This window comes from Amblyomma mixtum, chromosome 3 (assembly GCF_055824585.1).
Source record: "Amblyomma mixtum isolate Tamu chromosome 3, ASM5582458v1, whole genome shotgun sequence".
Taxonomy (NCBI): domain Eukaryota; kingdom Metazoa; phylum Arthropoda; class Arachnida; order Ixodida; family Ixodidae; genus Amblyomma; species Amblyomma mixtum.
Window position 1 is genome coordinate 287,537,765 of NC_143014.1, and position 15,766 is coordinate 287,553,530.

The 15,766-nt window shown below is 43.8% G+C and overlaps 1 protein-coding gene across 1 annotated transcript; it reads left to right on the plus strand.

The window, feature by feature from the left end:
- Positions 1–1,357: 1,357 nt before the first annotated feature.
- On the plus strand, positions 1,358–15,111 carry LOC149355097 (protein lin-52 homolog). The gene is made up of 5 exons (XM_089577594.1): positions 1,358–1,473; positions 3,069–3,094; positions 5,926–5,998; positions 8,120–8,203; positions 14,872–15,111. The coding sequence occupies exons 1-5, from the start codon at positions 1,359–1,361 to the stop codon at positions 14,943–14,945; spliced, it is 372 nt and encodes a 123-aa protein (XP_089433720.1). The 5' UTR covers position 1,358; the 3' UTR covers positions 14,946–15,111.
- Positions 15,112–15,766: the final 655 nt, after the last annotated feature.

The following is a 15,766-nucleotide window of genomic DNA, read 5'->3' on the forward strand; positions in this document are numbered from 1 at the left end:
ATGAAAGCTACCACCCTCGACTGCAATTCCACATTTTTGTGGGGCGGAGCGTCATACTCAACAGCTGCGTCCCACCAGGGAGGAGCCTACTACGGAGTGCCGCGATCTCGCATGCGTAATTACCCGGTAAAATTGGTAAACTGGTTTTTGAGGAAAGGAAAGGGCGCAGTATCTGTCTCACATATCTCGGCGGACACCCGAACAGCGCCGTAAGGGAAGGGAGGAAGGTAGGAGTGAAAGAAGAAAGAGCTGGCGCTTAATTACCTGGTTTGGGCTGAAATCTTAGACGTGCCTATATCAGCACACAGGAGCGTTAATGAAACTGTACGAAATAGAATAGTCTTTGAATGTCGCTACCTCTAAGTTTTCGATATAAACGCGCAGGCTAACTCCAGTGAATAAACATAATGAGTTTTAATTAAGTACATAGTTTAGGTGACATTTTTTTTTCACGGTTTGTGTCCGTCCAGCCGCATATTAACCCATTTGCAACAATGACTTTTTAGTGCTACTGTTGGTATTTGTATTTTTTTTCATCCGTAAAGACTAATTTTGAACACCCTCTGTGTATGCCGAGCTTATTCCTTTCGCATCTGAAGCTCATTGTGCAGGGCGAAGCGGAGACAGAAATCTGCGGATAAATTCAGTTTCTTTCGCACTGCTTGCGCTTTCTGTTCTACTTACGCGCTCTCTCTACTCACGCGAATAGACGGCACGCATGCGATTTTTGGTCACTCATTATGCGGAGGCAACCGAGTAGGAAGCGATTATGACGCGGATACAGAGAAGAGCTGAATCATGCAACAAGCATATGTTGCTTTCCAGATGAGTGACATTACACCTAGAAATAGTAGCGAGAAAAGTGCGAAAAGGAAAGATATATTGAGCTCGGAAGCAAGTTACGCGTCACCGACTTCATTAAGGAAGGCCGAAGGACCCGTTGTCAAAAGTCAAAACCCGTCCATGTCCGCAACCCAACGCCCACTTTTCTTGCGAAACAAGAACAAGAACAAACGCCTTTGATGAGAGATGACGGCTGGCGCCGCCGCAATCATATGCCGCAGGCGGGCCCTAGTGAGCGTCTTGCGTAGTTCGAAAAATGGCGTCGAGAAGCGGTGAGTACGCTCCTCGTTTGGACAACATGCGTTTGGGGTTTGCATGCCGTTGGAAGTTTAAGATCTTCGTGCATCTATTACGGGCCACCTACTGGTGCATTTGGCTGCATTATTTCAAATGTTGAACGAATGCCTTACGATGTGTGGGATGTGGGCGGGGTAAGGAGGGCTATGCCTAAAGTTTGCGTTTGTCGGATGCTTCAAGTTAGGTTATGAACTTATCAGCATTGCGCAGAGCGCAAGATGTACGGTGGTCGATTGTGCGTTACTCCTTCATTTCCAGATGAGGCGAAAACGAATCTCGAGTGCGAAGAAGAGGTGGAAGGACGAGCGTCCCCTGAGCTGTGGCCGGAGGCAGGTGAGTCGCTCGCCGTGTCTGTGACGTAGCCGACGGAAAGCGTAGTAAAGCGATGCAGCTCTTTCTGCAAGCCCTGGGCTTCTTTGATTACCCACCTCTACCTGCGGGCTGCCTGCTGGTTTCCAGTACGCGGAACTGGGCGCTTGTTTTTCTCGGCTTGCTATGCGCACTTCCTGTGGCTGCCCAGAACGTTCGTTCTTCTCTGGATGGGCAGTTTCGGGCTTCCCGCGCCAGTCAGACCCGCCAGTACGATTGTATGCTGGTAGCGCTCTATCAACTAGCAGACTTTTGGGACAGTTCTCGCTGTTTAATTTTTTTTCACCTGTGTGTGTGTGTGTGAGAGAGAGAGAGAGAAGGAGAGAGAGAGAGGGGGGGGAGGAGGGAGAGAGACCGTATCTCGATCGTGCCATCTCCGAAGTTTCGGCTGATAATACGATGGTGTTCGAGGCCTTTCCCGAGAGCGGCCGCAGATTCCGGTACCGAGTACGCGCCCTGGTTTAGCGTGGTGCAAGCGCGCGTGATCTTCCTTGTTTTCTGCGCTGTGGATAGGCGGATCTACTTTGAGAAATATTTGATTGATTATTAAAACGCCCGTTATTAAAAGCCCTCACGTGCACATTGCTTGAGACATTTCTGCGGCCATATGCGGCGCCACAGTTGTCACTGCGGCCGAGGCGGGTCTTGATCCGCTCGTCGCCGACTGGCGTACCGCCTCGTGCTCGGGCCTCCTGCCAGAAATGCTTAAAATATCAGGGAAGTACCGTATGCATATATATCACCTCCAATCGAGTCATTAAATTACGTCGACTCACTGAAGTACTCATTGAAGTAGGCGCCGACATGCAAGGCCGCATTATAGCCCCTCTCACCCGATTGCGTGTATACGGTAAAGCTGTAGCATAATTGATATGCAGCCTACGTACACATTTCTCGACTCCATCAAAGTCCACACGCTCGCGTCGTCGTCGTCGCCGCCGATGTATACGTTCGCGAGCGCTATATGCTGTTCGTTCTGCAGTCTGTGGCCGCCCTCAATGCCTTCACGTCGTTCCTTCCGCTTCCAATGAACCTATTTCTATACCCTACGTGTGCGTATCAACCAGACGAACCAGTACATGAAGCAGTGGAGTGCATCTGCCTGCCGAGATACGTGGTTCGCTTTGCCACCGTGATAGCCGGCGGGCTCGATCCAGTGGCCGCCAGCCCATGTGATCGCGATGTGCCTTCCTGTAAGGGGCTGGCGCGGTGGCTCAGTCTTTATGGTGCTCGGCTGCTGACACGAGAGACGCGGATTCTATCCCGGCCTCGGCGCTCAAACTTCTATGGAGGCGAAACTTTTAAATGTCAGCGCACGTTAAAGAACCCCAGGTGGTCGAAATTTCCAGAGCCCTTCACTCGGACATCGCTCATGGCCTTGAGTCGCTTTGGGACGTTAAAACCCCATAAACCAATCAATCCTGTAAGGATCGAATTATCTCTGGTATCCAGCAGGCTGCCGGAGTGTGGCAAATCGAAGAGGCCCACTGATGCTTTGCGCGGTTAAATTGCGAGTTCTGCAACCTGTGTACAAGCATTCTTTTTTTCTACTCCTACAGTACCGGGCCTTAAGGAATTTGCTTCGGTGAGTAAGCTTATGCATCATTTCTTCTTTTTTTCTTCGTAAGCATTTCGTGAGTTTGCTTTGTTGGTTTTGTGGAGAAGATTGTGTTGGGCCTTTGATGCCAGCATTGTGCATTAGCTTAGGTTTGTGTTGCATCAGATTTTGAAGGTGCTTAGTGTGTGCCTGAATTGCTAGCACATGTGCAAATGGACGTTCAGCTGACATTACAGTGCTGTTGTTCTTTAAGTGTGCCCAGTGCAGCATGGTATTGCTTATGCTATACTTTGGGGTTTTTCTGCGCTTCACTTGCATTTTAGAGATACCATATTTCGGGTGTATGTTTTCGTCTTTGTTATGGTTTGTATGACATTAGTACACAGGTATTGTGCCATTCGCCTAAGACTGCTAAATACAGAGAATACAGAGAATACGAAGCATTTTATACCGATGGATCAAAATTGGCGCACTACGTGGGAAGTGCTGTAGTTCAGAATAATTGGGAAAAAATAGTACGGCTACCTGAGTGTACATCCATTTTCACCGCCGAGTGTTACGCAGTCTTGGTGGCTGTAGAAAAAATAATAAATGAGAACATTCAGAACAGTATCATTTACACTGATTCTCTGAGCATACTAACCTCACTTCACCATAGCAATGCAGTGACACCACTAATCGGGGATATCATACATAACATAACAAGTGCCACAATACAGGGACAAGACATAAAATTTTGCTGGGTTCCCAGCCACATTGGAATCGCTGGCAATGAGAAAGCAGATGAACGTGCTGGAAAAGCTCGAAACAAAGAAATAAAGAAAGTGTACATTCTCTACAAAGATGGTATGAAGTTGGTGCAGTGCAAATTAAGAAATAAATGGCAGTCGCAATGGAATATCGAAAGAAATAATAAGTAATAAGCTACATTTAGTAAAACCCATTCTAGACGAATGGAAATCATGCTCACACCAAAAACAATTCATCGAAGTTATTTTATGCCGTCTCCGTATAGGACACACACATCTCACACACAACTTCCTGCTAACAAAGAAAGACAAACCTGTTTGCGAGCAATGCGGACATGAACTTACCGTAAACCACATACTACTATCATGCACAAAACTTGAATCATTAAGGAAAAAATATTTTGCTACATTTTACAAAGAACATATCCCATTTCATCCAGCATTGATTTTAGCTGAACATGCACTCGTTAGTATAATTGATGTTTTTAGCTTTTTAAGGGAAGCCGGTGTTCTTCAAAACCTGTAATGTTCTGACCCTGTGCTTCTCTACTTAGAATGATACACCTCAGCCACTTTCTCAGTCCTGAGAAGGAGGCTGAGGTTTTTATCTGAGTAGTTGGGGGCCTCGAGATCCTTGGCAAGCCAAGGATGTCCACGGAGGTTAACCAACTTTTAAAAGCTTCTGCAAACAGCCATTTCTAAAAAGTTTGTATTTAATCAGCCAGGTAATAAAAATAACTTTTAGGCCCTTTACACCACCGTTTTTATCAACTTTGTTTTCACACTCTGCTCAAGCCAATCTTTCCATACCTTGTTCTTGGCACATGATAGCCTTAGCTGCTTATGCGCCAATAAACCCAACACAACACACACTCTTCTCTCTTGCAGTATTGGTCTCTGTTACAACAGCTGAATGATGGCTGTGACGGGAAAGAAGGTCAGCATAGTTAACATGAGAGATGAAAAAAATTATGGTACATTCACTGCTTCTTCGTTTTGATTCAGTGCAATAGTAAAGACAACCTACCTTGAAAGTCAGAATGACAGCGAATGAAAAGCAGGGATTATATCGCAGTTTTTTTCGAGTCCTACTCGACTATACAAACTTTTGACATAAGAACAATTGTTCGGCTTTTGAAATGCAAACCTAAACAGCATGAAATGAATTGCAATTATAAATTATTTAGAAGTGTGAGCGAATACTATGTGGTGATCCATGTGTAATAATGTCTTAGGCATCATTACAAAGAAGGAAAGCTGCAACCAAACATTTGGCATCTATACACCTTTTACCAAGAGTTTGTGATAAACAAAGCAACAGCAGATAATTCTTTAACTTGAAAAATAATTGTCACGCTGCATTGTGCATACAGTACACACATTTTGCTTTGAGGCCTATGAACCCCATGAGCTCATATGGAGCCAGTGAGCTGTGAGAAGTACCTGAGCTTTATTATTTAACTTTTGAAGCAATGAAGTAGCGTTGCTATGTTTTCCACACAAAAAAGTTTGTAGTTGCTCTTTGACAGCAGCACTGTCGTGTCACTCAAGGGATAATGAGGCCATGTCATAACTATGCAGTTTCTTGTTCACTTCAGCTTGTCACAATAATTGACTGTCATAAATATTTTTATATGCAAGCTGTAGTTAATATTTGTGGGCCATTGTACACGTTTAAAATCAGTGATTGTTGATTGCGTTGCAAGCTTTTTGGGGCCACTAATTTCTCTTGAAATCAAAATCTTGATTCTTGCACCTAATGATTTTCTTAAAAGGTGCGTAGTACGGCTATACATTATCCTTTTTAAGTCATTGAGCAAACTGTTAACTTTCTACTTGCTTGACTGTGTAATGTGAGTACTCCTGCAGTGAGTACACCTGGCTCAGTGCTGTTTCTAGCCAAAAGAGTGAAAACAATCTTTTGTTAAATTTTGAGGTTTAACCCACATGAATCATGGTTGAACAACAACAACCCCTTGAAGGAAAGGGGACATTTCGAGACGTTGCAAGCATTCTTCTGTATGAGTATCTTTCAGGGGTCGGTTTTATACCTCTAATTTTCAACCACTCTCTTTGTTATGGTGAATGATTATTATTGTGTTCTCACAGAGCAAGCCTCCACCTAATGGGAGTTCCAAGAAAGAGTGGAGTCTGGATGCAAAGGACCTGTGCCTGGTGCACGGTGAGCTGCTTTTTAAGGGATCTGAAGAATGGCTGGCCAAACATTTACACTTGACTCTTAGTATTCAGAGTAGAAGGGGACAGGAAATTTTTTCAGATCATGCATAGTTAACTGGAGAGAAAAAAAGGTCTATGCCCTGACTTGCATTTGTGTTCTGCAACTGTGTAGGTAGGTTGGTGTAGCATTGAAGTATGGAGTGGCCTCATAGTTGCCCAGAATGTGAGTTATGGGGTCCTCCACAACTACTCGTAGTGCTGGGAGTGGCCCAACTCTCCCAGGAAAGCAGGATGCGAGGCGGGAGAGGGCAGTTCACAACAGCAAATGAGGTGAATAAGGAGCATAGGGGAGTAGCCTATCTGTGTGTTTATTTTCAGGATAGATGCCAGATAGCTGGGTGCAACGATGATTGTGTTCTTGCGCTATATAAGTAGACTTGCTGTGAGTGAAAGTGTGGCAAAAGGTGATGTAGTGGGGACGATGTAGTTCTCTGTGTCCATTAGTGGTGATTGCTTGGTTAAAATATTGCTTTGTATAAGTGATGAAAGTAGTAACCGTTACACATGGGTGCAGCTGTGTAGCTGCAAAGGGAAGTTGCACAGCTGGACAGGTGTCACTGATTTATGTGCGAAAAATCTACTCCTCTTTGGGGTGTTCTATAAAAATTTATTGGTGTGTATCTGAGGCTGCCTGCTCTTTCTGCTCTAAACATGTCTTTGTGTGCAGTGTTGAAAGTTTCTGTACTTAGGCAAGAGGTAACATGTAAATTCACATTTTTCAGTGCTCTTTTGTAGCTTGGAAACCCAAGTTGAAGCTTGGCCTTTGAAAAGATTTGGCAGGATTGTATTTTTCAATGCATCTAATTCTGTTTCACTAGTGCAATAGTCCCTGAAGGAATCATTGCATGCTGTGTGCGAGAGCCACAGCACTTTGTATATCTGACCGTGTGTGCATAAGCTGAGGTACAGCAGTTGCACTGCAGTTCGCTTTTGCAGTGCAGTTGTGTTATGGCTGGAATGTGAAGGAGCTGAAGGGGAGACAGACGACCAAAGAACAAAGTGAAATTAACAATAATGTTTCCTTCTATGGCCTCTTCTACACTGTTTGGACTGTCTTATTTATGCCCGTTTTGCCACTGGTTCTGCACTTGAGGCCATGCTTCTTTATAGGGGTGATCACAAAATTTTGTTTGTGGATCTTGGATGCTCCAGTGAAAAGAAAATGTTTTCTTTGCCCCAGCTTGCAGCCTAGAATATATAGATGCATTCAGGGATGCATATTACACCTCTTGATTTCTGGATGCTTGCTTTGGTGGTCACGAAGGCCTCTTTTGTGCTTGCTAGTGGTCAGTTAGTCTGTGTTTTTTCTAAACACTGATTCCAGATGAATGGAAATCTGTTAAAGATAAAATGCAGATATGTATCTCTACATCCCAGTGTGCTGCTACAACGTTGCAGATACCACATTTAGAGAACCTTTCTACTTGCCTTGTCACATGGTAGGAGTCCACGGGCTTGCCAGCTAAGCCTGACATCATGTTAACACTCCAAAATATCTACCTAATTAGGGCATCTGGAGAAGTACTTACATTGCAGTACACTCACATTTTCTACAGCATGCTTATTCAGCTTCTGCCAGGGCACAGGCCATGCCTTTCCATCTTTAGGGTAATCTTATGCGTCTCAGAATTGTTTTCCTTGTCTACATTTTGAAGATTTTTTTGCTTTACCGCAGTTTCTCTTGGTAGGCAATTAAAATATTTGTATTAGTAATGTTAGCTCAGTTCGCATGTGTAGCAGTTTATAGGCTCACTACCAAGGTACCCAGAATATATTTGTCTTAATGACTTTTTCAGCGTTTAGCAGTTGAATGAGAACTGAGAATAAGACAAGTGGTGTGGTGGTGTTATGCACAGTACTTAGCTTTAAAGCATCTGGATGTGGTCAGCAGTGGCTATCTACAAGGTTCACAGGCACACCTTTGTAACTGCCCCTGAGCTTCCAGGTTATTATTACTGTAAAAGGACAAGTCGTAGTCAGGTGTTTGTATTTAGCCAGGTAAGTGAGGTTTGTTTGCTGTATTTTCACTACAATGATCAATGGGATGATGTCAACATGCTTGCAGCTCTCGGCAGCCTTTCCCCCAAGGCCATCCTTGAGGTAGCAAAGGGCCTTCAAAACAAGGCTTACCAATTGGACATTGAAGAACGTAAGTAGTCCTGTTTTCAAGCAATCCCTTGGACTGGGTAGTTTCATGAGGTGTAATGTGGTGTGTTTGCATAAGGCAAACAGGCGAAGAATGGAAGTTTTTGGAAGGTGTTATGTTGGGTGCACCACATGCTTCAGTGTTGCAGCTTTTGCCTGGTAACATTTTATAGTTCATGTTGGGTACATTATGGGGCAAGAATTCTATGTCATAGGGACTGCCTGCCAGATGTGTGCATGCGAGAATTTCTTCATGCAAGTAGACAGCTGTTTTCACTGCAGTGAATCAAAAATCTCCTCACACTTTGGAGCGTTCCAGCATGTTTTGGTTTACAGTAGACTCCCTTTACGATGAACTGGAAGGGACCACAAAATTTGTTTGCCATATGAAAAGTTCGTCTGAACAGAAATGCCCCTAACAAAGCCATGTGAGCAAACTAGGTGTGTGCATGAAAGCAATTATACAGTAGCCTTTCAGAGAGAGAATAATTGTAGATGAGATCATCTGTTGCACTATGCATGGAATTAGCTGCAGGGCTGATTGCATGAAAAAAGCTCATGATGTCCTACTTGAAAACTGGACTCGTCTAGCATTTTTTTCTCGCCGTATCTTTTTTTCCCCGCTCTATCCCATAGGGGGTGCTATTTGTGTATGACTCTTTTTTTTACTTTTCCTTCCTATCCTGCTACAAGCATTTTGGACGTGCCCAGTGGGGTAGCTTATCTTGGTTCTTCTGCAGCATAGCTGTTACCAGTCTCACGTGCAGGCACACCACGTGCCTTTCGCTCCGCAGCAGGCAGTGCGCGTGGCGCCAATATCTGGCCATCTCTGCGCCGCTATAACGCGTTGCGAAGCGGCGTCATCTCAAAATGCAGCCCCGAAATTTTTAAGCTCCAAGTCAACGAGCGGGTGGATCATGCGTGTACGCGCCTTTTTTGACTGTGGGAAACAACGCGCAGCACGTGACGCTGGCGTTAAGTTGCCTTTTCCACACCAGCAGGAAAGCTTCCCCCTTAGAACACGTGGTTCTGCGAGACGGCTTCCCCACAATGTGAGTGAAGATGCGTGGAAGCCATCTTGAGGAGTGGTGCACTTTTTGGCTTTTTTATTTATGTTTTCTTTCCGTGATAGTAGTGTGTGGACATCCTGTGAGTGCTGTTGCACATGTTCGGCGAGGTTCACGATCATTGCTAAAATTCGTGTTAACCGAATGACATGAGAAACTCTCCGCCTTAAGTAGTTTTTATTTTTGACGTTGCGAAACTAACTAAATAGTATCAGTCAGTTCTTGTCAAATGTCGTCTTAATGAAGTTCATATTAATGGGAGTCTACAAGAGAACCTTCCTCTCAGCTGGGAAATTACATTTGGTGCCCTAATGAATGTGCTAAGTTTACTGCTACCACATGTGAATGAGTGCCATTGCAGAAAAAGCATATGAAGGAAGCGAAGAGTTGGCAAAACCAAGGTAACATTTATATTTGTTTCTTTTTTACAAAAAAAAGGTGTGTCACTGAACTAAACTAAGCTTATATATGAAGTGTCGCTAATTTGTCTGTATGGTACATGGTTTCGCACACAAAAAATGGCAAAAAAAAAACAGGATGGTGAAAGGTGAGAATGTGTACATGTGTTGTCTCCCTTTCACCATCCTATTTTTTGCGCCATTTCTTGTTTATGAATTTATTTAGCTGCTGGCAGTTTATCAATTTGATTTTCCACACTCGTAGTTTGTGAATGTTTAGCAGCTGCCTTGCTGACTTACTGGGCTCCAGCTCAGAAATTAAGACATTTTTATAAGGTAGTAGCCCCGTATGTGGCACTTCATTGCAGTTCTACATCATAGTTCTTGGTATCCACCCAGAACTGCTTCTTAGGTGGTGCTTTCAGCCTGTGGTTTCCCTTTCACTCCGACAAGGCAGGGCTGCCACATAGTACAGCATGTTTTGCTGTCCCTTGTGACATAAGGAGGAAGCGTGGGCTGTAGAACCTTTCCTTAGCTGCCACTAGGTTAAAGCCACGAGCACATTCCTAAAACACATACATTAAGTATTGTGTGCCTCATTGTCTCATGTCAATGTTGCTGTCATAACAGAGTCATGACCCTTAAATGAGGGGTGTCAGGCTATGGTGCCTAGTTATGTTTCACTTTGGTTGTGGAATTTTTGTTTGTAGATTGTCAATGAGAAATGTGTAGCCACTGCCCAGTGCTCATTTAACTCCTTACTGGATGAATGTTTGTTTCCGACTGAAAAAATTAAAGTGAGCTCCATTTAGGCTGACAGAGCCTATACTGACCTTAGTTTTCAGAATAACTACCTGGTTGCTACATTTTAGGAAAGTATTGTCACGTATCATACTGGTACACCATGCTGTTAAGAGTACTTTTTTGAAAATATAAAATTGCATTCAAACAGCCACAGCCATAACTGTAAAAGAAATAGAAAAGCATGGAATTGTAATTTCTTGAAATAAAAGTAATTTTTGAGATATCCAGCCAGGCTAGCCCTCTTAAACGCAAGACAGTAACACTTGTGGTGCCACGACACCTCTGGCATTATTGCAGTGGGCTTTCGATACAGCCCCGAGAAGTTGGTGGGATGCCTTGAAGCAGGGTACCATTGCTCGTCCAAGCCAAACCTAATCGTGCGACTGCTGAAGTGTGGCATTCAGGGCATTTGATTCACTGGCCAAAAGGGCAAACCATCTCTGGGTACACGCGGCCTTCAAAAGCCAGCAGCAAGACGGACACCATGTGGTTGATTGCATTGATGAGCGCTCTTATTTCAGAGTTGAACATGCAGCTTACTTTCTGTCACCGTGTATTCCTGTTCAGCATTAACTAGAAATAGGCTCACGCAGATGGTTTGTTTTCTAGGTGCGTGGTGTTTTCTCCACGAAAATTTGTCATTGTCTTTGCTTTCCAGCGTCGTTATTTCTGCTTTGGAATGACCATGCCCTTTTCATCGCAGTTTTACACAAACCACTTTCTTTTGCATGCATCTGAATACTTTGCATTTTATGAGCTGTTTTCTGGCTTCAGTACTTCACATTTCAAGAACAGCTGACTTCATTATTGCTTTCTTTCTTCTTTTATGCAAAGGTTTCTGTCTTCGGCTTTCTTGTCTCCCATCCTTTTTTATGGCTCCACTAACAGGAGATCATCTTCTTCATCGTCCTGACTATGTATACTAGCGCTGCTCTTAATACCACCTGCGGAATGGATGTAGGACCTCACTCTCCATTCTGCCATAAAATCTGCTGGTGTCCCATCACCGCTTTAATTAAGAGGAGTTGCTAATTAAGAAAGGAACCACGTAATATTCTCAGTGCAAAAAAGCATGTAAAATCACTTCATTGAAGGGAATTTATTTTCTACAGCTGAAATTCTGAAATGCCATATAGTGACAAAATTGCCTATAACTGCATGCTGTATCATGATGATGAATTTCTGTGGCGCAAGGGCATCTGTGTGCAAAGAGCGCCATGACACAAGGTTTTTTCTCCTATTTAATTTTGGGTGAAAGACCCATATCCCGAGAATTTCATCCTAAAGCATCCGAGCACCAGTCAGGGGAAAGCTTGTGCCCGCTGTATCACCGGCGGGTACCCGATGGCACTTGGGATCGAACGCTGCGCCTTCCACATGCGAGGCGGGTGCTCGAACAACTAGGCCACTGCTGCGGTATTATATGCTATACAACATGTGATACGCAAGTAAATATCCCTCTCACAATTAGTCTGAAGGATTCTCACGCTGCAGATGCTGTAACAGAATGACAAGAGCTATTTTATCACTTAATTATTTTCTTTCAAATATTGCCTCCAGTTGGAATGCCAAAAATCTTTCATCTACCTATCACATTTTTACAAGGAACAACACTACCTCTTGGTGCATTTGAAAAAACAACTGAAGAAATTCTTCCGAAGGTTGAGTTACTGGCAGCATGGATACCAGACAGTGCAAACTGTAATACTAAATAAGTAAGAAAGCCCTTCTTACCATTCACAAATAGTTGGGACCAGTGTCGTAGATCCACACAAATTTGATGGGGTATACAGCTTTCCAAGTCCCCCCTCCCCTTTGACCTAACAAGTCCCATATGTGGGTATAGACAAATCTGTCGCTGTCTCCAGAAGCCTGGCTGACTGGGGGCAATACAGAGGAGCAAATTGGACAGTCAATGAGAGAAAGCTCCGAAATGTCCTCTAACGACCTAGTGAAAGGCCATTACCATTCACTCCAAACTCTGCATTGTGGCCTGTTCGCGCAGTTAAATGCAGCACTCTGTGCTGCATTGCTTAATGGTGGGCGCTTTTTCTTTCAGTAGAATGGTATCTTTGCCTTGTTCCTGACCTACGAAAAGCATACTAATTGAAGACACTTTGTATTTTACAAACAACCTCCATGTAACCTATACGAATTTGGTTCTTGGGGTTGCAGATCCTTCTCTTGGATCCTGGAGAGGGTTCGGACTTTATAAAGCTGCCAGCCGTGGTCAAAGGGGAGCTCTCTCCTTATTTGAACGCGATATGATTCCGTACTTCTCTCTGCTATACAAAGTCTGCTCACCGTATAAGTAAAGCTGAGTCCGTAAAATTGTGCCATAGTACGTTAGGATGATTAGCATCCTAATGTGCTTATAAGGGACATGGTGACGCTTGTGCTATAGGCATTGTGTTTAGAAATTTCTCTCCGATAGTGTTGCCTCACGAGCCTCCGAAAAGATGGCATGCATTACTCTTTTGTAACGTTTTTTTTTTTTGGTAGTGCTCAGCTTGAGCAGGCACTCACTGCTGGTATCAACCCGACGCTACACGTCTTGCTTTCTGCAACTTTTTGAGCTGCTACACAAATGTCTGTTTATTGCTAGTTAGTATAGTTCTCTCTATTTTTGTTAGAGCGAAATATTTTCATGAATATCAAACAGACCTACTCGGGCACAGCCGAATGAGCACTGTTCCGAGCCGGACCGGTCATTCGAAAGTGATAGTGGCCCGCAGCCAGGTTTGGCGTCTGGACCGAATTAGAGGCGAGTAGTGCCAGGCCCAGTCTAGATACCGACCCATGCACCCCTCTAGCACTGAGAATAAAAATTTTTTTTTCACCTTTCTTGGAATCTAAAGCCTGCGTTTTGCCATTTAAGCATTCCAGTCCAGCGGTCATGCTATTTCTAGCAGCATCGCTGTTTCGCTTTATAATCACAGCCTCCTGTTGTAATTTTGGCTCATAGACGCGTGGGCCCAAGATTGTGTAAGGAGCAGTTGCAATTTTCAGATCGGACCGGGAGTTTTGAGAAACTGAAAGTGATGGCGATAGGTGCTGCTTAGTGTGTTTTACTTATTTCCTTTTTTTAAATAAAGATGGCCAGCTGATATGAACTACTCTTATGCATGCTGCCAAGGTGAGAGTCGCATATATTTTCCCCTCTCGTGCACTGAAAATGTTCACTAAATCCGAACATGCAGACCTCTGGCGCCAAGAATAAAGTTATATTTTTGTACTTTTCTTTCCATCTAAACCCTGCGTTGTGCCGTTTAAGCATTCCTGTTCTGCGATTGTGTTATTTCTGCGAGCATCGCTTATAGAAATGGCTCAGTAAAACACATTGAGCAATGTATATCGCCGTCACTTTGGGTTTTTTCGTCTTTTAAATGCACAGTTATGTTTCAGATATCCTCAAACATTAATCACAGATTGTCTGGATGCCAGAAAAGCAGAGGCTTGAAGTTAAATTAAACATACATCACTTGAAGCCGTGGCAAGTCCTTGGATTGTTGGCGGATTGTAATTATGATAGCGCTGTTGTTTGAACATCTGGTTCTCCAGAACAAATCTGTGGCAGTGAAGAAACCTCCTCGCTTCTGCTGCTTCTCCATATTGCATGTATTGCTCGTATCATTTGATGCCGACCAAGCATACTTGGGACGAATCTCGGGGAGGGGGGGGGGGGACATTCACATGCTGTGTACCCCTTCCACCCGAAGTGAAGGGGGGTGGGGGTCAAGTCCCCACTTTCCCAATGCACGATTAACCCCACTGGTTGCCAGAAGCAAAATGCACCGTATCATATACGACGTGCTGTGCGGTAAGGGGCTAAACGGAGTAAAATAGAATAAGAAAGATTTTACCAGCTCCTGTATTCATTCTTTAATCTGCATTTTTGTTTGTGCATATTTGGGAAAATATTTGGACCAGTGTCACGTTGTTTGCACATACTATTCGCATGCATGACGTATGTTCCAGGTGTCTAGCCAAATGTGTTCATGATCAGAGCAGGCACAGATCATGCTGCTGATGCTGTACTCATGGTTACTTCGTGGTTTCAGAATTAAATATGCTGAGGAATAATTGCACTATCTCTTTCAAGTTCTCATAGAAATTGAATTGCGTCTTGAAACGAGTACTGCAGCCATGGACACATTGGGTCAGCAACTTTGTGACAGAAGGCACTATGTATCTGCCATCTTATTGTAGTAAAGGATGCCAGAGCTGCACCTCTATCATGGTGATGGCTTATACCGTGATAGTGAATGGGTTTTTCCTATGCAAAAACAGACCAAGAACAAAGAGTTGTGTGTTTTTCATAAGTGTTTTTACAAATTGTAAGGATGGCGTGCTGTGTTCACATGATCACTTAGCTTCCCTTTCCTTTGTTTTTTATCTTTCAGGTCATGAAATGAAAAGAGCCCGGTTGCTCAATGTTCTTGGGAAGGATGAAGGCGACAAAAAAGAAAAAAAATGATTTTTTTTTGCTATTTTGAGTTCGAAAAGGTGTGCTGATTGGTGTTTGCAGTTAATAATGACAGATGCTTCTTGAACTGCAATGTTGTGCAGAATTGTTGTATGCACTAACATAGCGCAAAAATATTCATAGTGCATTACCCTCCAGTAAAGAACACATCGTACCACATTGCTTGCTTTTAAATATTTTGTGTGCAGTCAACATTTTAAATTCTTTCCTCTTTCAGCATGTGACCAGGGACGCTGGAAGCAAGGGCCTGAGTGGATCAGAGCGCTCAAAACTCTTGAGGGGGGAGCCAGCCCCCCCCCTCCCCCCAAACTTTCCGTGCTATTTGCATGGCCTGAACCCTCTCTTAAGGAAGCTTGGAGGGGGGGGGGGGGGGGCTTCTAGCCCTTCCAGCCCTCCGTTTCCGGCTTCCCTTCATGGGACACTGCATTCCTCCCGCAGTAAACACTATTTCTTTGTCAACAAATATCTACAAGTTAACACCCATGGAACATAGCAATGCTACCATTCATAATGCTCTGCACTACAAAACTGTGAGGCTATTAAGTTCTTTCCCATAGACGATAAGAAGCTTGAGTGCAGCAGGCACTAGTACTGCACAGTAATTTCTGGCTAATTCTCCTAACAATGAACTATGAACAATGAATTATGAAGTTGACCCTGACCTTTCTCTTGAAGAAAGATATTGAAACAGTGGCTCCATATTGAGACGTTTAAAAGGAAAGGAAAGCGTGACCAAGACGGCCACAACAGGCAAGGACGGAAACAAACGCCTGTGGTTGTCTTTGTAGAACTTAGCTGTCCTTCCATGAATA